The sequence below is a fragment of the Lissotriton vulgaris genome, chromosome 4_1, assembly GCF_964263255.1.
Source record: "Lissotriton vulgaris chromosome 4_1, aLisVul1.2, whole genome shotgun sequence".
NCBI classification, from domain to species: Eukaryota; Metazoa; Chordata; class Amphibia; order Caudata; family Salamandridae; genus Lissotriton; species Lissotriton vulgaris.
In genome coordinates this window covers 1980153435-1980176602 of record NC_141691.1, presented here as the reverse complement: position 1 = coordinate 1980176602, position 23168 = coordinate 1980153435, and the positions used below count along the sequence as shown (strand labels likewise).

The 23168-nt window shown below is 41.1% G+C and overlaps 1 protein-coding gene across 1 annotated transcript in view; it reads right to left on the bottom strand.

The window, feature by feature from the left end:
- Positions 1–23168, bottom strand: part of LOC147724771 (prostate stem cell antigen-like) — a 71404-nt gene that overhangs the window by 23927 nt on the left and 24309 nt on the right. The window contains exon 2 of the mRNA XM_086967063.1: positions 22984–23088. Coding sequence (XP_086823189.1) covers positions 22984–23088 — 105 coding nt within the window. The remainder of the gene's footprint in view (positions 1–22983; positions 23089–23168) is intronic.

Sequence of the window (23168 nt, the reverse complement as noted above, 5' to 3'; positions counted from 1 at the left end):
TTGCATCACAACAGGTACAACCATTTCTCCATTACTGCATATTATGTAATATTGTTGGCAGACTAGCTTCATAAATATTATTTTCACCCTAACAAGCGGAGAGAGAGGGCACAATTGACGGGTGCCTCCCTAGATTGGGAACAGAGTGGAACATAGGCCAAAAATCTGTGCAATGGCCTCCGGCTGGGAATAGAGTGGTATTGATCCCCGCTAAAAAGAGTTGGGGGAGGCCCCTTCTGCCTTTTATTGTGAACATGTAGTCCTATTCCAGAGAATCAAAGGTTTTTGTGGCATCTAAAAAAATCCCGGCAGCCAAGATCCCCGGATCAATATCGTGCAGTAGCGTGAATATGGTCCGCAAATTATAGAAAGTCACCCTCCCATGTATGAAGCCTGACTGCTCTCGCAGTACCAGCCCATCCATCAACAATGTCAGTGTATTTGCGATAACTTTAGCTAGTATCTTGGTGTCACAATTAATCAGTGACAAGGGTCTATACCCCTCACATGTGGTGGCGTCCTTACCTGGCTTAAGCAAGGAGATGATCATGGCTTGCCGCATGGTCATGGGGTGAACCCCATTATCCCTGGCCTCTTCATAGACTTGTTTAAGGATGGGGACTATCTGATAAATGTAGCATTTATAGAAGTCTGCAGACAGCCCATCAGGGCCTTGGGCTGTGCCAGAGCAAAGGCCCATTATGTCAGCTCGAATTTCGTCTTCTTCGATGTCAGGGGCAAGAAATTCTCTGCGGGAATCACAGATCCACCTAAGGGCAGTGTCTTCTAATTAGGAAGCGATATCAGATGGATTCCTTCTGTGTGTGCAATAAAGTTGTGTGTAGTAGTCAGCAAAAATACTGAGGCTCTCACACGAGTCAGTACGTCTAGTGCCATAGTTTTCTATTATTTCAAGCATCTGATTAGCAAAACTGGGGATTTGATTTACTGCAGTTAGGGCCTTTCCGGGGCATTCACTCTCTCCATATGTCCTAGCTGCATGGTATTAAGAGAGAAACTTAGATTCGCACTCTGCCTCATCTGTGTATTCAATTACCAGCTCCTTGAGGTCTGCCCTCTGCTGACGGGTAGGGGCAGTAGCCAGGTATTCCTCCGCTTTTTTAATATCTTGTAATCTGTGCAAAGTCCCTCTAATGGCGCAATGGATCCCCCGCCCTTCTCTATACAGAGGCCCCGCATAGTGACCTTGAAACTTCCCCATATGCAAGCAAGTGTTGAGACACTGTCTATTACAGGGGAGAAATTCAAGGATTTCCTGACGTATTTCTTCGCAGAAGGAGCTATCTAATAATGCTGTGGGTTGGGGACTCCAGGAGAGCCAATCTCATTAGCACAGGGGAGTGATCCGAGAGGGTGCGTGCCAGATGCTTCACCTATTCGAGCCATTCGAGACTCAGCCCTTTCAAGAGGAGGCAAAAATCAATAAGGGACCAGCGGGAGTGTACACTAGAATAAAAGGTACCTTCGTGTGTGTGTGATGGAGGGACCTCCGTGCATCGACTAGATGATGGTCTGTCATAATACTGGAGAGATGTTTATTTGCTTGTGGATGTGAGGAAGGGATTGCATGTGAACGCTCAGTCTTCGGGTCCAGTGCTATAAGAAAATATCCTCCCAATATAGTGTAGGTGGAGCCTATCTCCAGAATGGTCCCCAGAGTTTGTCAAAATAGGTGGCATCATCAAAGTTGGTGGCATAAGAGTTTACTAACGTTGCTGAGTGATCCACCAGTCTGCCTAACATCACACTATATCTGTCCTGTGGATCTTGAAAAGCACCAATCGGGAAGTACTTCACACAAGCCTTAGCTAGGATTACTGTGCCCCTAGCATATGTCGAATAGGATGAGAAACAACTATGATCAGCCCACTTCTTACCAAAGCTGGGTGTTGTCGAGGGTCTAGGTACGTCTCCTGCAACATTGCCACCTGCACTTGGTGCCTGTCTAGGTAGCCTAGGATTTGCATGCACTTGTGGGGATCTCGGAGCCCTCACACATTCCATGTCAGGAAGGTATAAGTGAGTTCTGCAATTGGTCTAGTCATGCCAGTAGCTATTCTAGTGCCCTTAGGACAGGAAGGTTTCATGTAATCTGTTGTGCTGTGCATTTAAAGGATGCCTTGTATGTATTCGCATCTGCATAGTTTGAAGATTTTGATGTGCCATTCTCTTGTATATAACAATAAAGTCCCCATCCCTCCCTCCACCCACACCGTGGCCCAATCAGGTAGGCAGATAGCAATCCACCCAGAAATACCACAAACAATTAGAATTAGGGTTTGATTAAAAAAGGAGCATTGACAGAACAGATAGAAAATACCCAGCATAGAGAATAGAAAGACGTGAAAATAAGGATATATAGATAGGGACATGGCTTGAAGAGCCTTAGTCGAAAAAGAAAGGAAGAGTTGGGTCAACGTAATGCATTATTTTGGGAATTCTAACAGGGGAAATGCGCCAGAGGGACCGGCTTTGCTCCTCGCAAGTGCAAGGGTGCCCAGGAAATCATTGTTAAGTGGGGGGCTTCCTGATCCCAACAGTGGCATCTATGCAAGTTTAATCGGGGGTTATGGATGACTATTCTAATGCGGCCATGCGGGAGGCTGTGGCAGGCCCATCATAAGTTAGCTGCGTAGTCTTAATAGGTGTGGAGGCACACGTCTTTCATACAAAAAACATCTTTAGTCCTCCTCAGGAGCCGGGGATAACCTTCTGGAACCAGGATCTTCATCTCGGGATGCAGGCATCTGCCGTTCAACAGATTTTAGGAAGTCCTGAGTTTGTTGCGGGGTATTGAAGATGTGTATCTTCCCACAGTATGGGACACGCAGCCTGGCAGGTTAGAGCATTGAATATTGTATATTGGCTTGTTGGAGCTTAAGCTTGACTGTCAGGAACTTCTTCCGTGCTTCCTGCACTGCCATAGTGTAGAATGGGTATATGGAGAGTCTGTTCCCTTGTCTCTTGCCAATCTCAGCACTATGTCGCAGTCTTTTTACTTAAGTAGCCATGCCAGAATGGGGCAGGGATGTGCACCCAGCGGTGGTCTGGCTGAGAGGCAATGATGAGCTCTTTCCACCACTAGTACTTAAGAGAATGCCTCCATGCCGAAAAGCCCCAGCAGCATTTGCTCAACATACTCCTCCATGCGGCCCGAGGCTATAGACTCGGGGACACCTATTATGTGCACATAGTTTCTGTGCGAGCGCTCCTTCAAGTCTTCATTTTTTGCTGTAATGATTTTTTTTAGTTTTTCCATTCCTTGGAGTCACCCTTGGCTTGTGGAAGAGGTGTCTTCAAGAGTAGAAAAGTGCTCTTCTGTCTTGGTTATTCTGCCATTGTGTTTTTCCAGCTTTTGCGTTATAAAATCCATGTGCATATTCATGGTGTCCGTTTTAGATTCGATGGATGTAAAGCTGTGGCGCATTGTGAGGAGGAGAGATTTTTCTGCCCGAGTCCTGAAAGTCATATCAGGACAGATTATCCTCTTCCAGTTATGAGTCTGTGTCTTCAGCAGCGTTAGAAGCAGTTTTACATGCCATAAACTGCCTGTTTGCACACCATGCGGCCCATGTTATGCTCTTCTGTATGATTTTGGCTGGCGCTGTATACACCCCAGGGCAGGCAGGGATGTAACTCTATATTTGCCCAACAACATTGACCTCCACGTCCCACTGCACCCTCACAGCATTCACTTCCACCGGCTACTGGTTCTCTGTGCAAATTTCTCTTGACTTTAGATTGCAGTAGTGGACGGCAGGCACTGATCACTCATCAGATCCTCCCTATTGCAGTTCTTCACAGGTTTTACAGTGCCAAAGTATTTCTCTGGCCCCAACTCCTACTGCAGCAGTGTAGCCTCACCTCTCATCAGAAGGCAAGCGCAGTGTCGGCAGGGATCCCCATCCACCACTGTGCAGGGAGTCTCGGGCAGTTATCTCAAATTCAGCCCTGGGCCCCATATTCACAGCCTCCTGCGCTGCCGTCGGCCACACAGCATCACCATTTCAGGCCGCTCCGCACCGAGCACCAAGTGCGCCCCAGCGAACCTTCACCGCCGCTCCCTTATGCCCCTAATGATCTTGGAGAGGGGCACCATCTCTGCAGTGGAGTTCAGCAGGACCGGGCCGCCTGTATCCCCAGCAGCAGCCAGCAGCCCCAGGGGGACCGAGCACGGATATCGCCCACCACCTGCCCAGGCTCACCTTGGCCAGCCGCAAGCTCCGGTGACGGCTCCCAGTCGGTATACGGACATAATATCGACAACAAAAATATTGAGGTAGTAAAATATCGAGTTTAAAATATCAAGTAGACAGAATATAGATAAGACAAAATATAGACTACAAAAATATCGAATAGAAGGACAATAATATCGAATCAAAAATATAGAATGGACAGAATATAGACAACAGTAACTAAGTCAATTTATGGTATTTAATTTTTGCGTAATATAATCCTGGAGCGGGTTGTGGGTTTATAGGGGAATAGGGTGGGAAGTAATTTAATTATAATTATTTAAATATATTAATTTATTGGTATTTATGTACAATTAATTGTTAATTCATTATTAATTGGCAATTAATTACATATAATTGGTAATTAATTTTTATTAATTGATTAATTGATAATTATGTGAATTGTATTTATTTATTTTCTGGTGCGGGTTGTGGGTTTATAGGGGAATAGGCTGGGAAGTAATTTAATTATAATTAATTACATATTTTACATTATTGGTATTTATGTACAATTAATTGTTAATTAATTATTGATTGGAAATTAATTAAAATATAATTGGTAATTCGTTATTGTTAATTGATTAATTGATAATTATGTGAATTTTATTTATTTATTTTCTGGAGCGGGTTGTGGGTTTATAGGGGAATAGGGTGGGAAGTAATTTAATTATATTTAATTAAATATTTTAATTTATTGGTATTTATGTACAGTTAATTGTTAAATAATTATTGATTGGAAATTAATTAAAATATAATTGGTAATACATTTTTATTAATTGATTAATTGATAATTATGTGAATTGTATTTATTTATTTTCTGGAGCGGGTTGTGGGCTTATAGGGGAATAGGGTGAGAAGTAATTTAATTATAATTAAATAAATATATTAATTTATTTGTATTTATTTACAATTAATTGTTTATTATTTTAGATTTGGCAATTAATTAAAATGTAATTGGTAATTCATTTGTATTAATTGATAATTATGTTAATTTTATTCATTTATTTTCTGGAGTGGGTTGTGGGTTTATAGGGGAATAGGGTGGGAAGTAATTTAATTATAAATAATTAAATATCTTTTTTCTTGGTATTTATTTAGATTTATTTGTAATTTAATTTGTAATTGGAAATTATTTATTTTAATTGGTAATTAATTTTTATTAATTGATTACTTGATAATTATGTTAATCTTATGTATTTAATTTTTGTAGTGGGTTGTGGGTTTATAGGGGAATTGGGTGGGAAGTCATTTAATTGTAATTAATTAAATGTATTAATCTATAAATTGGTATTTATTTTGAATATTTGTTAATTATTTTTAAATGTTTTAATAATGTATTGTTATTTGTAAATATTTTGTATTATTAGGTAATTATTTTTTAGTAATTAAATTAATTTAATTATTTTAAGTTCAATAATTATTATAATATCTTAAATTGGGAATTAATTTTAAATAATTTGTAATTGGTATTAATATTTAATTTATTATCAAATATATTTGAAGTATTTACTTTCCCTACTGTTGCACTCACTGGAGTGGGAATAGTAATTTTTTCCCCTACACTATCCAAACCTTACCCTACTTTTGCACTCTCTGAAGTGGGAATAGTCATTTTTATTCCTACGCTATCCAACGCTTTCTCTACTGTTGCACTCTCGGGAGTGGGAATAGTAATTTTTACCCCTACGCTATCCAACGATTTCAATACTGTTGAACTCACTGGAGTGGGAATAGTAATTTTAATTTCTATGCTATCCAACGCTTTCCCTACAGTTGCACTCTCTGGAGTGGGAATAGTAATTTTTACCCGCCCACTATCCAAAACTTTCCCTACTGTTGCACTCTCTGGAGTGGGAATAGTAATTTTTACCCCTACGCTATCCAATATTTTCCCTACTGTTGCACTCTCTGGAGTGGGAATAGTTATTTTTACCCCTACGCTATCCAACGTTTTCCCTACTGTTGCACTCACTGGAGTGGGAATAGTAATTTTTACCCCTTCGCTATCCAACGCTTTCCCTACGTTTGCACTCACTGGAGTGGGAATAGTAATTTTAATTTCTATGCTATCCAACGCTTTCCCTACAGTTGCACTCCCTGGAGTGGGAATAGTAATTTTTACCCGCCCACTATCCAAAGCTTTCCCTACTGTTGCACTCTCTGGAGTGGGAATAGTTATTTTTACCACTACGCTATCCAACGTTTTCCCTACTGTTGCACTCACTGGAGTGGGAATAGTAATTTTTACCCCTACGGTATCCAACGCTTTCCCTACTGTTGCACTCACTGGAGTGGGATTAGTAATTTTTACGCCTACGGTATCAATCGCTTTCCCTACTGTTGCAGTCAATGGAGTGGGAATAGTAATTTTTACCCCTACGCTATCCAACGCTTTCCCTACTGTTGCACTCTTTGGAGTGGGAATAGTTAATTTTTACCCTCCTACTATCCAACGCTTTCCCTACTGTTGCACTCTCTGGAGTTAGAATAGTAATTTTCACCCCTACGCTATCCAACACTTTCCCTACTGTTGTACTCACTGGAGTGGGAATAGTTATTTTTACCCTCCTACTATCCAACGCTTTCCCTACTGTTGCACTCTCTGGAGTTGGAACAGTAATTTTCACCCCTACGCTATCAAACGTTTTCCCTACTGTTGCACTCTCTGGAGTGGGAATAGTAATTTTTACCCTCCCACTATGCAACGCTTTCCCTACTGTTGCACTCACTGGAGTTGGAATAGTAAGTTTTTACCCCTAGGCTATGCAACGCTTTCCCTACCGTTGCACTCACTGGAGTGGGAATAGTAATTTTTATGCCTACGGTATCTAATGCTTTCCCTACTGTTGCACTCACTGGAGTGGGAATAGTCATTTGTACCCCTACGCTATCCAACGCTCTCCCTACTGTTGAACTCTCTGGAGTGGGAATAGTAATTTTTAACCTCCCACTATCCAACGCTTTCCCTACTGTTGCACTCTCTGGAGTGGGAATAGTAATTTTTACCCCTACGCTATCCAACGCTTTCCCTACTGTTGCACTCTTTGGAGTGGTAATAGTAATTTTTACCCCTACGGTATCCAACGTTTTCCCTACTGTTGCGCTCTTTGGAGTGGGAATAGTTAATTTTTACCCTCGTACTATCCAACGCTTTCCCTACTGTTGCACTCTCTGGAGTTGGAATAGTAATTTTTACCCCTACGCTATCCAACGTTTTCCCTACTGTTGCACTCTCTGGAGTGGGAATAGTAATTTTTACCCCTACACTATCCAACACTTACCCTACTGTTGCACTCTCTGGAGTGGGAATAGTAATTTTTACCCCTACGCTATCCAACGCTTTCCCTACTGTTGTGCTCTCTGGAGTTGGAATAGTAAGTTTTACCCCTACGCTATCCAACGCTTTCCCTACAGTTGCACTCACTGGAGTGGGAATAGTAATTTTTATGCCTACGGTATCTAACGCTTTCCCTACTGTTGCACTCAATGGAGTGGGAATAGTAATTTTTACCCCTACGCTATCCAACGCTTTCCCTACTGTTGCACTCTTTGGAGTGGGAATAGTCATTTTTACCTCTACGCTATCCAACGTTTTCCCTACTGTTGCGCTCTTTGGAGTGGGAATAGTTAATTTTTACCCTCCTACTATCCAACGCTTTCCCTACTGTTGCACTCTCTGGAGTTAGAATAGTAATTTTTACCCCTACACTATCCAACACTTTCCCTACTGTTGTACTCACTGGAGTGGGAATAATTATTTTTACCCTCCAACTATCCAACATTTTCCCTACTGTTGCACTCTCTGGAGTTGGAATAGTAATTTTTACCCCTACGCTATCCAACATTTTCCCTACTGTTGCACTCTCTGGGGTGGGAATAGCAATTTTTACCCCTACACTATCCAACGCTTTCCCTACTGTTGCGCTCTCTGGAGTGGGAATAGTAATTTTTACCCTCCCACTATCCAACGCTTTCCCTACTGTTGCACTCACTGGAGTTGGAATAGTAATTTTTACCCCTAGGCTATCCAATGCTTTCCCTACTGTTGCACTCACTGGAATGGGAATAGTCATTTTTACGCCTACGATATCTAATGCTTTCCCTACTGTTGCACTCACTGGAGTGGGAATAGTAATTTTTACCCCTACGCTATCCAACGCTTTCCCTACTGTTGCGCTCTCTGGAGTGGGAATAGTAATTTTTACCCTCCCACTATCCAACGCTTTCCCTACTGTTGCACTCACTGGAGTTGGAATAGTAATTTTTACCCCTAGGCTGTCCAATGCTTTCCCTACTGTTGCACTCACTGGAATGGGAATAGTCATTTTTACGCCTACGATATCTAATGCTTTCCCTACTGTTGCACTCACTGGAGTGGGAATAGTAATTTTTACCCCTACGCTATCCAACGCTTTCCCTACTGTTCACTCTTTGGAGTGGGAATCGTAATTTTTACCCCTACGCTATCCAATGTTTTCCCTACTGTTGCGCTCTTTGGAGTTGGAATAGTAATTTTTACCTCTACGCTATCCAATGATTTCCCCACTGTTGCACTCACTGGAGTGGGTATATTAAATTGAACCCTCTCGCTATCCTACGGTAAAAATATTGTATACGTTTTGTTAATAATATGAATATATATATATATATATATATATATATATATATATATATATATATATATATATATGTATTAAAAAAATTGTATTTTAAAGTTACATTAATTATTGAATAATTTTACATTAATTTAATTATTTTAGGTATGTTTAAATAAATTATATTTATTATTATATTACTTTAAAAAATATTTTAAGACATTTAAAAAATTAGATATTTTGACAGTCTATATTTTTTACAATCGATATTTTGGAGTCGATATTTTTGTACTTACCTGTTTGTAGATAGACAGTCGATATTCTGGCATTCTATATTTTTACCTCAATATTTTGGTAGGTCGAAATTTGGTCTGTCGATATTATGTCAGTGATCCCTCCCAGTCTCAGGGAGTAGGCCGCCCTCCCAGCCGTGCATCGCTGAAGGCAGCCCCCTGCGCCCAGCAACGCAGTCAGCGGGGATCGCCGTCAATTCGGCGTGGCGATAGACTATGTAGGGCTGCTCCAGTCGGATTTTGGTTGTCTCATCAGTTTCCCGGTATCTTGTTTGAGCCTGCCTATAAATGTGGCATGGTTACGCCGCCATATAAAGCAGGATTCTGCTGGTGTCAAGACTCCTCATGTAAGCGCATGCGTTAGCCTAAAAAAGGCTTTAAGCGGACTGAATGTATGGAAATACCCTCATTGGCGAAGGTTGGGTCCGACTTGGAAAGCTGGACTGCGATCTGTTTAACGGAAGATACAGGTCCTGCAGGCGCCACGCAGCAAGAGGAAGCTCACTTCCTCTTGGGTTCTTGGTCTAGTTGTTGACGACTTGAGGTTCCCAAACAGGAATAGTGCGCCTGCGTGAGCCTTGCACCGCCCACTTCAACTGAATCCAGTCAGGAGCAAAAGCTAATTTTCTCCATGCTCTGACTGAACCTTTAAGAGATTTTGAATCTAGATCTTGTGCTCCGTTCACTCCTTAGCTTAAGAGCAGCAAGTGGAGGGAATTTTGAAATAAGAAAATACTTTCTTGTTTTCCTCAGCAGTATCCGAAGCAACTGGCGACCCATTTTGTAATAACCAGAGATTCCAGTCAGCAATTGTGACTCGAAGCAGGGAGAGTTACTTCAGTGAAGAGAAGTACTTTCCAACTTTCAATTAAGAGTTTCCAGTTTTATTTTAACTACGCAAATACTATTCTTTGAGTTTTATAGAACCTGCAGCGTTCTGTCAGTGGAGACTTGCACTAGAGACTTACCAGCGGTTACGTGCGCAGTCTAGTTCGTGACCAGAGACTTGCAAGGTGCAATGGACAATTTCAGATTGCATCATTTAGAAACTGCGTAGTGTATGCTCTAGAGAATTGGCATTATAGAGAGCACCTAGGATTCAGCAACAGAAAGAAGAGCAGCAGAGACTTTTATTCTCTCATTTCTTGTGGATTTTTTCATTCTTGATATCAATCTTGAGCATGACAAAAGACTCTCAGAGACAATAAGGAGTGCTTTGAAAAAGGCTATTGAGTTACATAAGAGCAACAGTTTATTTACAAATTACAAGCGCTAGGTGTCAGCAATTAAGCGCTTTGTGAGTTGATCAAGTATTCTTCCAGTTAACAAGATGTACATTAACAGCTCACCAAGAGAGAAGCAAATTCCTCAGAGTCAATAGGTATCTAAGAAAATAGTAGGTTATTTAGAGTGAGAAGTTAGAGTTAGGCACAACAATAACTGTTTGTGCTTATTTGCATGTGCCAGACCGCATAGCAGAAGAAGGCATCAGCTGAGGCAGTCTCTCTTGTTTGTCTATCCCATTCTCCTTTCCACCGAGCTGAGTTTAGTAGCAGTGTCTCAATTACTGTTGCTGGTCTCGGTTAGGGGAATTGGAGGAACTGTCGTCTGCTCCTGAGGAGATCGCAAAACCAGATCTGACAGTCGGATAGTGATCCCGGGCTGCCACAGCCTCACGAGAATATGGCCATCTTGCTCGCCAACTATCTAGCACCCCCCAGCTTTTGAGATATTTGCTAGAAATTAATATTGTTGTCATTAACACTCAACCAGGTGGGTCTGGTGGCTTAGTGGACTAATGCATCCACTGTACGGGCTTGCGTCATATCAAATATATTGATGTTACTAATCTCGATGTTACTAATATCGATATTTATATTATTGTTGTGTATTTTATTATGTATTTAATATGTATGTGTTATATGTTTTTTGTTAAGTGTTCTATAGGTTTTAAATTATATGTATACTGTTTTTATATGTTAATAATGTTTTAAGTCAATTTTGTGTTTTAGTACCGGGGTGTGTTGTGGGTTTATAGGGGAATAGGGTGGGAAGTAATTTAATTATACCTCATTAATTATTCATGTTTAGGAATTATACATTAATTTAATTAAATTTAGTGTTTAGGTTCTGTAGCTGGTTGTGGGTTTATAGGGCAATTGGGTGGGAAGTAATTTAATTGTAATTCAGTAATGATTTATTTTTATTTATTGGTATTTATAATTATATTATAGTTACTTCATTATTAATAGGTAATTAATTTTTTAATTGTTAATTATTTTTTATTAATTGGTTATTTTTTTTATTAATTGGTAATTAACTTTTATTAATTGATTAATTGATAAATATGTTAAGTGTATTATTTTATTATTGGAGTGTGTTCTGTGTTTATAGGGGAATAGTGTTGGAAGTAATTGAAATCTAATTAAGTAATTATTAAATGTATTGTTGGGTATTGATAATTAATTTATTGGACATTAATCATTAATTGGTAAATATTTCACGTTATAATTATTTGGTTATGAAAATTAAATTATTATTGATTAATTAGTATATTAAAAAGTCATTATTAATTGGTAATTCATGTTTAATACATATTATTTTTGGGTATAAAAGTTATTTAATTGTTCAATATTTTAAATTGTTAATTCTTTTTAAATAATTAACATGTTTTTGTTATGAAAAATATGTTATTGTTCAATATTTATTATTTGGTAATTAATATTTATTAATTTATATTTATTGGTGTTTATTATTAGTTTATTGTTAATTAATTATTCATTGGTAGTTATATTTTTTATAATTATTAATGGGTATTTGTAAATAATTTAGAGTGATTTAAAATGTAAATCATTAATTATTTTAAATGTAAAAAGTATTTATAAGTGTGTTATATTTAACTCCTATGCTGTCCAACACTTTCACTACTGTTGCACTCTCTTGAGTTGGAATAGTAATTTTTGCCCCAACTCTATCCAACACTTTCCTTACTGTTGCACTCCCTGGAGTGGGAATAGTAATTTATTCCTCTTCGCTATCCAACACTTTCCCTACTGTTGCACTCTCTGGAGTTGGAATAGTAATTTTTACCCCTACGCTATCCAACACTATCTCTAGTTTTCCACTTTCTGGAATGGGAATAGTAAGTTTTAACCCCTACGCTATCCAACATTTTCTCTACTGTTGCACTCCTTGGAGTGGGAATAGTAATTTTTACCCCTACGCTATTCAACACTTTCCCTACTGTTGCAGTCTCTGGAGTGGGAATAGTAATTTTAAGCCCTAAGCTATCCAACAATTTCCCTACTGTTGTTTTTTTTGGAGTTGGAATAGTAGTTTTAGTCCCTCCGCTATTTAATATTTTATATATTATTTTAGCTAATGTAGTATATAATTATTTTAAAAAATATTCAAAGTAAATTTAATTTTTTTAATTTATTACACATAAATATTTATTTTTATTTATGTTGTTGTTTTATGTGTATTGATGTATTTTTAATTGATATTTTTTAATAATTTATAAGTTATTAAAATAATTATTAAAACTGATTATTAAGTCAGTATATATATATTACTAGCAGCCCGTCCCGACGTTGTCTGGGTATGAATTGCTGCCGGCCAGTAGTATATTGTTTTGTAGGATTTCGTTTTGATAGCATTTCTTATCTGTGACAGGCCTGTGAAACGCTCCGTTTGACAGTGCACTGCTGATGCACTTAAGAGTGCGCGTTCAGTAGTGTGTGACCTCTAGTTTCCCTACTTTATTTTTACTTGCAATATTATATAGCGCGAACTTGACAACATGACATGAGCACAATTTACATTACAGAAGAACACATTCATTTACAAAGCGATTTGCATGGAATCACAGGATGTTGAGCTGATGCCGAGATTCAAACGTAGCTCCCCAGCTCTAAAGTGAGCAATTCTAGAACTTGTGGCGGGAGGTGTGTGTAAAAGTGTATGTCAGTGCTGGTCATCAATGAGAGAGACCTGTGCATTTTTCAAATGGGTGGTGAAAAAATATGAGTATACTGGAGATGTGGGCCGCCGTGCCACCAATGTAATTACCAGGGGAGGGTAAACACCCATTATTTCGCAACTTTCTTTCCACATACCATCACTCCGCATACTTTCATTACGAAAGTACCATGACTCCGCAATGCCATTATAACGCATGGCATTACATTTGATATGCTTTTACCACGCTTACATTTACAACGAAATTCGTTGTAAATGCATGAATGGTAAAAGCAGTTTTTTTTTAATGTTTGGATAAGGTAAGTATGGGTATAGGGGTATATGATATGGGGTACTGAGGTATATGTTTTGGGGAGTTTGGGTATTTTAAGGGTTCAGATATAGTTTTGGGTTATGGGGTACAGGGGTAGTTTTAGGGTTAATGGATAGGTGTGAGTTTTGGGGTACAGAGGTATTTTTATGGTTCAGGGCTAAGTTAGGGTTTTGAGGTATAGGGGTATTTTAAGGGTTCAGGGCTAGGTTCGGGTTTTGGGGTACAGGGGTATTTTTAGGGTTCAGGGCTAGGTTTGGGTTTTGGGGTACAGGGGTATTTATAGGGTTCAGGGCTAGGTTTGGATTTTGGGGTACAGGGGTATTTTTAGGGTTTAGGGATAGGTTTGAGTTTTGGGGTACAGGGTATATTTATAGGGTTAAGATGGGTTAGTGTTTAAGGGTGTTGGGGTATTTTAAGGAGTAAGGGTGGGTTATGATTATGGGGTGCAGGGGTATTTAAAGGGAGCACACAATATGAGACATGGCATGAATGGCGAAACGTAGCACACGCCCCCAGCAAACGCCCACAGCACAACACAGACACGCCCACAAGGATTACTTTGCTGGCACGGTTCTTTTACCGTTTAAATGTATATGGTGGGCGTCTGCATAGCCTATGTCCTTCTGCTGCAACTGCCCTTTCCAACGCTGTATTGGGTGTTGTGATTGGTGCTGTGGTTCCTGAGATTACCCGCCTCAAAGGTTTGGGCTCTATCTTTATTATATTAGTATGGATATGTATATGTTTAATTAATGTTTTATTATTATATATGTATTACTTATTAATGTTAAAAAATATTTTTTTTAACTATGTTTATTTTATTTATAAGTATTATTTAGTTTATTTTACATTTTTTTAACAAAAAAAATGATATTTTTAATAACGATATTTTTAACATTGATATTTTATTTTCAATATTTTTGTACTTACCATGTTGTAGATAGGATGTCGATATTTTTGACATTGATATTGTTGCTCCGATATTTTTGTAGGTCGATTTTTGACCTTCGATATTTTGTCAGTGATTCGTTGAGGAGGATGCATTTTAGGGTGTCGCTGGTGCTGGTGTCAGCCGTGTTGGAGGCTGGGGTGGCCGTGAGGGTCTTGCTGCAGTGGAGGCAGGAGAACTGGCCGTGGGTCGTGTTCGGCGAGACCTGTTGGCATTCTCTAAGTCTTCCAGGGTTGAGTGCGAGGAGGGTGGTGGTGTCAGAGCGATGGGTAGTGGGAGGTCCAGGGTTCCTGGCACTGACCGCGGTCAGGTTGCCGATGGGCGTAGACGGGCTTGCCTTTGGTGAGCCTTCGGCGCACCAGTGGTGGACCCGCTGTGATCGTCCGCTGCGCGTCTGCGCAACGGCCGCCATTAGGTAGGGCAGGTGGGAGGAGAGGCTGGGAGGCAGGAGCAGGGGAATTCCGGGGGGAATTCCATGGGAAAATTCCGGGGGAGGAGGGGCCGCAGGGGTAGCAGCGTCGAAAGGTGAAGGGAACAGGCAGGCACGAGAAAATAAAAACTGGTGTAATTAGAGCAAGACACAGATGGGCACAATAACAGTGGCACAACAGGGAAAAATGATGAAAAAAACAGCTGAGAAAGGTTGCGGTGGTTGCAGGCAGTCTGGTCCCAGTTGGAGCGGCCATCAGACGCAAGAGCAGACAGCAGCCTCGAACCTCCCAAGGAGGAGGTCGGGTCTGGAGGCAAGAGACGGCATAGCAAAGCTGCGGGGAGAGTGGACCTAGACTGAGGGTCTCCTTTCACTGTTATCTCCGACAAAATGTTTTATAATTTCTCGGGTGTTAGACTGATATCTGTTCGTCTGATATCATGCCCAAGACCTTTGGAGTACTCAATATTGATTTGTTGGGATTTTTTACTGAGTCATTAGGATGTTTACACAGGTTCATTAAAACCAACATTTATGTTGTTTTTAAAGTCAGAGATAAAGTTGGGTGGCAAGATTTATTCCGAAATGGGAATATGGCTTAGCCAGGTGCTCAGGATTCAAATGTTTTGAGTGATCTACCTAGCACAATTATATGTGACAGTGAAACTGAAAATTCAAATGAATTACCTAACATGAAGTACGTACTGGACAAATTTCCTGAGATGTTCAGTAAACAAGTGAGGGTTTGAACATCAAATCAAGTTAAAGAAACAAGTGGCACCCATTGTACACAAAGTCAGATCTATACCTTTGAGTGTTAGCGGTGATTTAAAGAACACTTTGGACAGATTATTCACAGAGAAAATTATTGGTCCAGTAGATTTTGCTAAATGGTTCTCACTAATTATAATTATATGTAAGACATCGGGTGAGGTACTGTTTTGTGCTGACTTATCCAATCTAAACAGAAATATCTCAGTCGACTGTCATCCTTTGCTGAAAATCCAGGCTCTTTTGAAAAAGAAAATATTAATATATGTTTGCTTTACAGGAAGTGGATTATCTGGGGCACAATGTTTCAAGCAAGGGCATAAAGCTGACATTCTGTCTTATTCAAGATACAATTGATGCACAAATCCCTAAAGATAAAGACGATTTAAGAAGATTTCTTGGTTTAATGGTAAGTACAATTTGCACATGGTTATGCTTACATTGTACAACCTTTAAGAGTTTTTTTGAACAAAGGGACTAAGGGGTCCATTAGGATGGCGGGCGGATTCCCCTCGCCAGGCTGGCGGTAGCCACCGCCAGCCTGGCGGGGGCAATCCGCCCGCCATCCTTCCCTGTATATCCCCCGCCATATTAGTATGGCGGGGGGGACCACGGCGGAATAAAACACCGCCCGCCACTTTTCCTGCCCCGGTCGCCTTGCGGCCGGGGTGGAAAATGTTTAATATGGTGGCAGTGTCTATTAGACACTGCCAGCCATATTACGATGGCAAGAGTGCAATGCCTTTCCATGGCGGCAATGCCGCCACGAAAAAGGCAGGCGGTCTTCACTCTGGGGGCCCCCTGCGGGCCCCCATAGTGAAGGTAAGTGGGGGGGGGTGCAACACGGGGGCTACCTGTGGTACCCCCCTTCATTTTCATTTCCAAAGCGGCAGGCACCGCGCGGTGCCTGCCGCTTTGCAAATGAAAATGCTGTGATGTATTGTCAGCATTGTGGCGGTCGGTGTAGAGAGCACCGCCCGCCACAATGCGGAGAATGCAGGATGTGCCCACCACTGTGGCGGGCACATCCTAATGGCACCCCCAGGACCCTCGCCCTTAAGGCGGGCGGTCCCATTTTCCGATAGGGTGGCGGGCGGGCTAAGCCCGCCCGCCATCCTAATGAGGCCCTAAATGTTTTTAGTCTGAAGAAGAACAGGATGCACTTGATAAGACCAATCAGTTGATTGTTAATGCTTCAGCATTGAGTGCTTTTGTGTAAGATGAAGAGTGCATTGTTAGTGTTGATGGTAGTATGCTGGGCTGTGGTACCTTCTTACACCAAATGAATGACTGGTATGAATGTACTATTGAATGTTCTTCTAGATCATTAAACCAATAAGTACAGCACCATCGAGAGAGAGAGAACAGCCTGTTTGTGTACTGTAGAAAAGTTTAAGAATTTTTTTGGGGGGAAATGGTTTTGAAATTAGTAAGGATGAGAAACCATTAGTCTTTCTACTGGAAGGTAACGGTCTAGGTAAGTTTCCGCATGCTTCTGCAAGCACAATCAACGTGTTATTCACATTACAGAAGTTCACTACTAAATTCTTAGCTGGTGTTAAAAAATGACAGGTCAGATTGTCTTTTTAGTAGGCCTTTAACAAGGGATGCCAGTACTCAGTCGTTGGACGATTCAGAACATGTTGTTGCTGCTTTTGGTGCTGTTCAAGAATGTAGTGGATCACAATGGAGAGTGAATGGAAAGAGACATATGAGGAAAATTAGATATTGAAGGAAGTTATGAAGCATGTTAAGAATGGTTGGCCTAGAGAAAGGTATTTACTTTTCCCGCTCGAGATACTGTGCACATGCAACATTAGATTTGGTTATTGTTCGTGACACGCTCAAGGGGCAAGATTTCTGCTTCCAGTGAGTTTGAGGGATTTACTGAACAAAATTAATCACGAGGGCCTTTAAAGTATCACATATACTTGTAAGAAACTAAACATTTTTAATTGGTTGCCTTCTCTGGATGAAAATATTAGCAATTGGGTTTTGCCTTCTCTGGATGAAAATATTAGCAATTGGGTTAATAAATGTGCAGAATATTTGTCATCTGACATACATTTGAAGATCACAAAGAAATCATTACAGCCAATAGCATTTCCAGAAATGTGGGATGGTTCAGATCTCCGCATTCTGCCTGCAGCGGTTTCTCAGAGTGTGCGAACATGTTGGATGGTGTTTGTGCAGCTTTCCATCTGTGTGTCCTTTTGTATGAATACAAATAATTCATCTGGAAAATACTTTCGGCTTTCTATGTTCTTACCTGGAAGACCACGCAGCAGCCCCATAATGAGGAGGTCTGTTTGTCAGCCAGCATATACCAACAGGCCAACTCTTCCAGTTTCCTTCATCACCCTCTTCATACTCATGCTGAGTGCAGACAAGCCACCGTAGTACGTACCAGTGTTCCAAGCATTCTAATCGGCCAAAACAATCCCAATATTTTATGTGCAGGGTGTACTCAAGGAACAGATGCTTTACATTTTACTCTGGGGTTTTACGTTTACAAGGCAAAAGAAAGACCTCGCCCTCAGCCATGTTCCTTTAATCCGACCCTAAAGGCGTCTGTGTTTCTGTGCCATTAACAGGATAGCATAACGTATGCACCTATAAAGAAACATGAACGTAATTCATACGGATTTGTATGTGACATTGACCTGTGTTGCACTCCACAATGCCTATTCAATTGCTACATAATGCCTTATACTACAACTTTTGCTATAACGATTTGATTATAAATGGACCTTGATTTGATTTAATTTGGAGACTTAAATGAATACAAGTGTTATTCATAGGGTTCTTGGCACTGTAGACAAAGCCATGTAATATCAGGAAGACTGGAAATGTAATCACGGAATGGACTAGGCAAAATATAGTCCACAAAATGGAAATGTTTTCAGTGACTTCCTAAAGATGAATTGTGAGACAGCTGTTCCAAATCTTACGACCCCTTAACCTAAGCTACCTGCAACCTCATCTTTCCCTTTTATATTCATGGTGAACAAATAAGAGCATTTGAAGCAAACAGAGAACTAGCTTCTCAAAAAGCCTAGTGAACCAAACATAGACAATTGAACTAACTTCTCCATTTAATGACAAGCCAATGGCGACCTCTTCAAGTATGAGAAGCAGCCGCTATGCTTCAGAAGGCAAATTAGACAAACCACTGCATACCAATCTCATTGGGGTTAGGTGCAATAGTCATCATCTAACAATTTGCTCTGTATAGAAGCAAGTGCCACTTATTTCGCATGCTTGGCCACTGAATGTGAGGTGGCCGGAGGAAGTTATTTGAGAGTTCTCTGGGGGTTCCCCCAAAAAACTAAGATTTCAGACTTAGGGATGTTTAATTTGAGAAAATGTTTTCAATAAATGGCTGCAAGATATTTCTGAGTTAACTTGGTACTAGGTTGTCCAAGAAGACAATTTGTGGGCCATCCGCATATGGAAGATCTGAAAAGTCACAGAACCCCATTGGATATGCAGCATTCCCACGCAGACAGGAGTGGTTTGGTTGAGAAAATGCCCCATTTTGACTGTCTGGGACTGTTTTTGTGAAAATAAGTAATCTGAAGCACTGTTCCCTCAATTCCTACGTCTATCAGAAAATATAATAAAACATAGTGATCCACTGCATAATGACTATGAGAAAGAGAGAATTAAACAGTACATTGTAACCGTGATTTTCTTTAAATGTCTGGTCAGGCCTCAATGTCAGCTAGAAAGTACAGCCAACACGTGTTTTGCCCTCTGCAGCATGCATGTCTGGGGCTTTTGCAAGGCAGTAAGGTGTTGAGAGATATCATGGAAAGTAGAAATATTGTCAGAATAGGTCTGGTATTTGTATCACTTATTCCCTGCTAGATGAATGTGACAACTCTGTGTCAGAGGTAAGTCTCCATACTGTGCTCTTCCCGATCTCAGCGGAACTCCTGTCGCCAGTCTCTTCGTCTGTTTTCAGCTGACCTCTGAGAGAACTATGTGGTTGCTTTTTGACCAACATGGATGACAATACTGACCCATGATGGAGATCAATACTGCGTCAGCACAGATGACAATACTGACCCAACATAAAAGGCTCCGTTGCTTTTTCAAGTGCCACAAAATACCGGCCCACTGATATACCTCTCTAAAAACATTTTGTACAGACATTTTCATTTTGATCTGTTTTTGGACCATTAGAGAAGTAATTTTATTTGGATAGACATTGCTGTTCGCAGTGCTTAATTTGTAAAATATTAAGTGCCAGGGCTCTGACCAGGGGGCCGCTGCAGCTTGCACCACCCATTGCCCCTGTCATCACTGCCAAAACAACTACTAACAATTTCTCTTGCATGCAAATGTGACAGTTCAGATTATTCCAGGTCCCCAAAGCTAAAGGAATCGCTCGGACGGCAGATGTTGGCACTATTTTAATGTATATTGTATTCCTAAACAACCGTTGTTCTGCTCATCTCTAAATGAGATGAGCAGCACCACCAAGTAGTGGATTCTCAACACCATTAGGTGCGGGTGCCGGGCACCGGAAACCAATTAAGTGCCTATGCTGAGGACTGGAAAGCACAGGCTCAAATTAAACACTGCCGCCTGGATTAGCAAAGTCTACCCAAGCTAAATTACTTCTCTAATGATACAAAAACACAAACCATAAATGAACATCTTTCACCAACAATTTATTTACAGAGGTATATCAAGGGGCCAGGAGTAACAATCACTTTACATGAAATACGAACTTTAGCAGCTTTGTCAAGTTTCACGCTGACTGAAACTTGAAATGTAACTGTGTTGGAAAACGCTAGGTGGTTACTTTGTTTGAGTTTCTCTACAGCACAGTTTTTGTTATGGTAACAGACAATGGGTGGATTCTCTGAAATGAATCCTGCTTACCGAGCGGTAGTCAACAACAATCCATTTTCTCTTACGTAGCAACTGCCAAAGTCTGAGCAATGATCTCACTTGAGAGGTAATTTGTCTTCATATGGGGTGAACAGTGGAGTAAAACACTATGGTGCTCAGGATACCTTGCAAGGCTGTCCAGGGCCAGGAGGTTACAGGGTTATTCAGTGATGGGGTTCAGAGGCCTCTTAAGTGAATTATTTTCTATCTGTCCCAAAACTGGATATCTTGGATACTAGAAATCTTCACCAACCAGAATCCCCACTTGTGAATAAAAATGGTGACTGGAGAAGACAAAATATTTTTTTTTTCCATTGACCTAGAACCCCTGATAAGCAAATGCTTTTGACAAGTACATGAAATTCCACCTTTCACTTTCTTCCATGAAACCAAAAAGAATCAGGGGCAGATTTATGAGGCCCTTGCGCCACATTTACGTCGCTGTTGCGTCACGCAAGGCGGCGTAAACGTGGCGCATCCCTACGAACGATTTACAACGTGACGCATCTAGGCAGATGCGTCACGTTGTAAAGCCCTGCGCCGCTTGTGGGCGTTCCGGCGCAGGGTGGGCGTTCCGGGGCAGGTGCGCCTCGCAAAAGTGGCTGAGTGAAATCTATGAGATTTCACTCAGTCACTTTTAAGCCAATGCTGCGTCAAAAGCCTGCGCCTGCTTGAAGCAGGCGTAGGCCTTGACGCAGCATTGTTAAAATGGGGCCCCCCCGAGCCTTGCTGGAGCTGCGTCGCGCTTGCGACGCAACTCCAGCAATGCGCCACATTTCCGGCACAGATGCGTCACGCATCTGTGCCGTTTTTGCACCATGGTGCGCCGCATTATAAATGTGGCGCACCATGGCTGGCGGAGCTGTGGCGCATGTTAACTGGCGCATCCCTGGGGATGCGCCAGTTAACATAAATCTGCCCCTCAGTATTTTGTAGTAACTGGTTTGTCATTCTGCTCCAGAAAACGGAAAGATGCACCACCGTAAAATGTAGCCCACCTTGTATTTATTCTCCGTTTTCACACAGCCCGAACAATACCAATTAGTGGAAGAGAACATTACATATATAAGTAGTTTTATAAGAAAAGTGTATCAATTTATTACACAGACGTAGGGTGTATGCAATATTATAAGAATAATCTGACCATGATGAGCAATATTTTCCTTAACTATTTCTTTCATTTCTTGAAGGGTATGCAACTTACCTTTGGTGATGTTTCCTATGGACATTAAAGCTCCTGCAGATTCCTTGCACTAACACCTACTCTATGAGCCAGAAAAGACCTGGAATAAAGCTCACCAGCACCAGATGGTACTGCATGACTACTCCACTGAGCCAGAGCATCTGGTAATAGAAGACCTGTCTTCAAGCTCATTGTAGCTTTGGTGCCTTGGCAGATTAGGGAGGCTACAGAGAGGGTAGCATCCTGTGCCAGTGCTGTACTCCAGGGGTGTGTGGGTGGTGGTTGATTTCTTTCAATGTCCAGAAGCAAGGATGTAACCCTCCTCATAAGGTATGTCATAAGAGTTATACTTATACCTCTAGTTTAGGCGCACAAGAGTTGGTCATGATCTTAAGCTGGATTCCTCCCTCTGCTTGTTCAGCTCTCCCTGTCTCTTCTGCCTTTCCCTTGCCCTTCCAGCACACCCAAATGTGCAAGATAAGTTACTCACTCAAGCAGGTGGAAAAGGCCAGTGGTTTTGAACCAGATAAAAAAAGGCCAGATATCACCTAGGGCCAGATGTAGGTATCAAATACCGACCGGTATTTGGATATTGAGATGTAGGGGCATGTTAAATTACAGAATCAGTAATTTTACCAAATTTGTAATTTTTCCGATTCGGTAAAATACCGAATTGGTAAAATTACTGATTCTGTAATTCGTTATTTACCACCAACTAGAAGTTGGTGGTAAATAATGAAACCCTTCAAAAGGCATTTTTTTTGCTTTAAAAAAAGTGCCATGTTGCAGACATACATGCCCTAAGGGCATGTATGTCAGCAACATGGGCACCCATGCACAATTGAGGGGTGCAACAGGGTGTCAAAGTGAAATCCTGTCCCCCTTGCAAATTCGGTAATTTACCTAATCGGTATTTACCGATTCGGTAATTGGCATTGATTCCTATGGGCCTCAAGGCCCGTAGGAATCAATGGCAATTACTGAATCGGTAATTACCGAATCCTTCCGATTCAGTAATTTCAAAAGTGAAATTACCTACATCCCATTTGCCTACTCTTAAATACCGAATCGGTATGATTCGATAATTACGAGTAGGTAAATCGAGATTACCTACATCTGGCCCCTAGTAACCTTGGCCACTCAGAACCAGCCACAGTGGTAGCCCTGAGGTATACCACTCCAGGTGACTCTTAGTGACAGCCTCTGAGTGCGCTTTGTGAAGATACTGGAACTGATAAAGGGGCTATTCCATTCCCACTAATAAAGGTAATGATAACCATACCTGTCCAGAGAACAGCACTGAAACTTACCAACTATTGTCTCACAATAGGCCTTTGTGTCAGGGCAGGTCTCCACAGCCATGCAGTTTCTATTATTCATGCCTGCCGTGCAGGAGTAGCACTGGAGTGAGTGGACTGAAATAGAAAATACAGGGCATGTTATACTAGCTACCCTGGAGGTAGGATCTCAGAGATGGGTACATTACTGAATATGT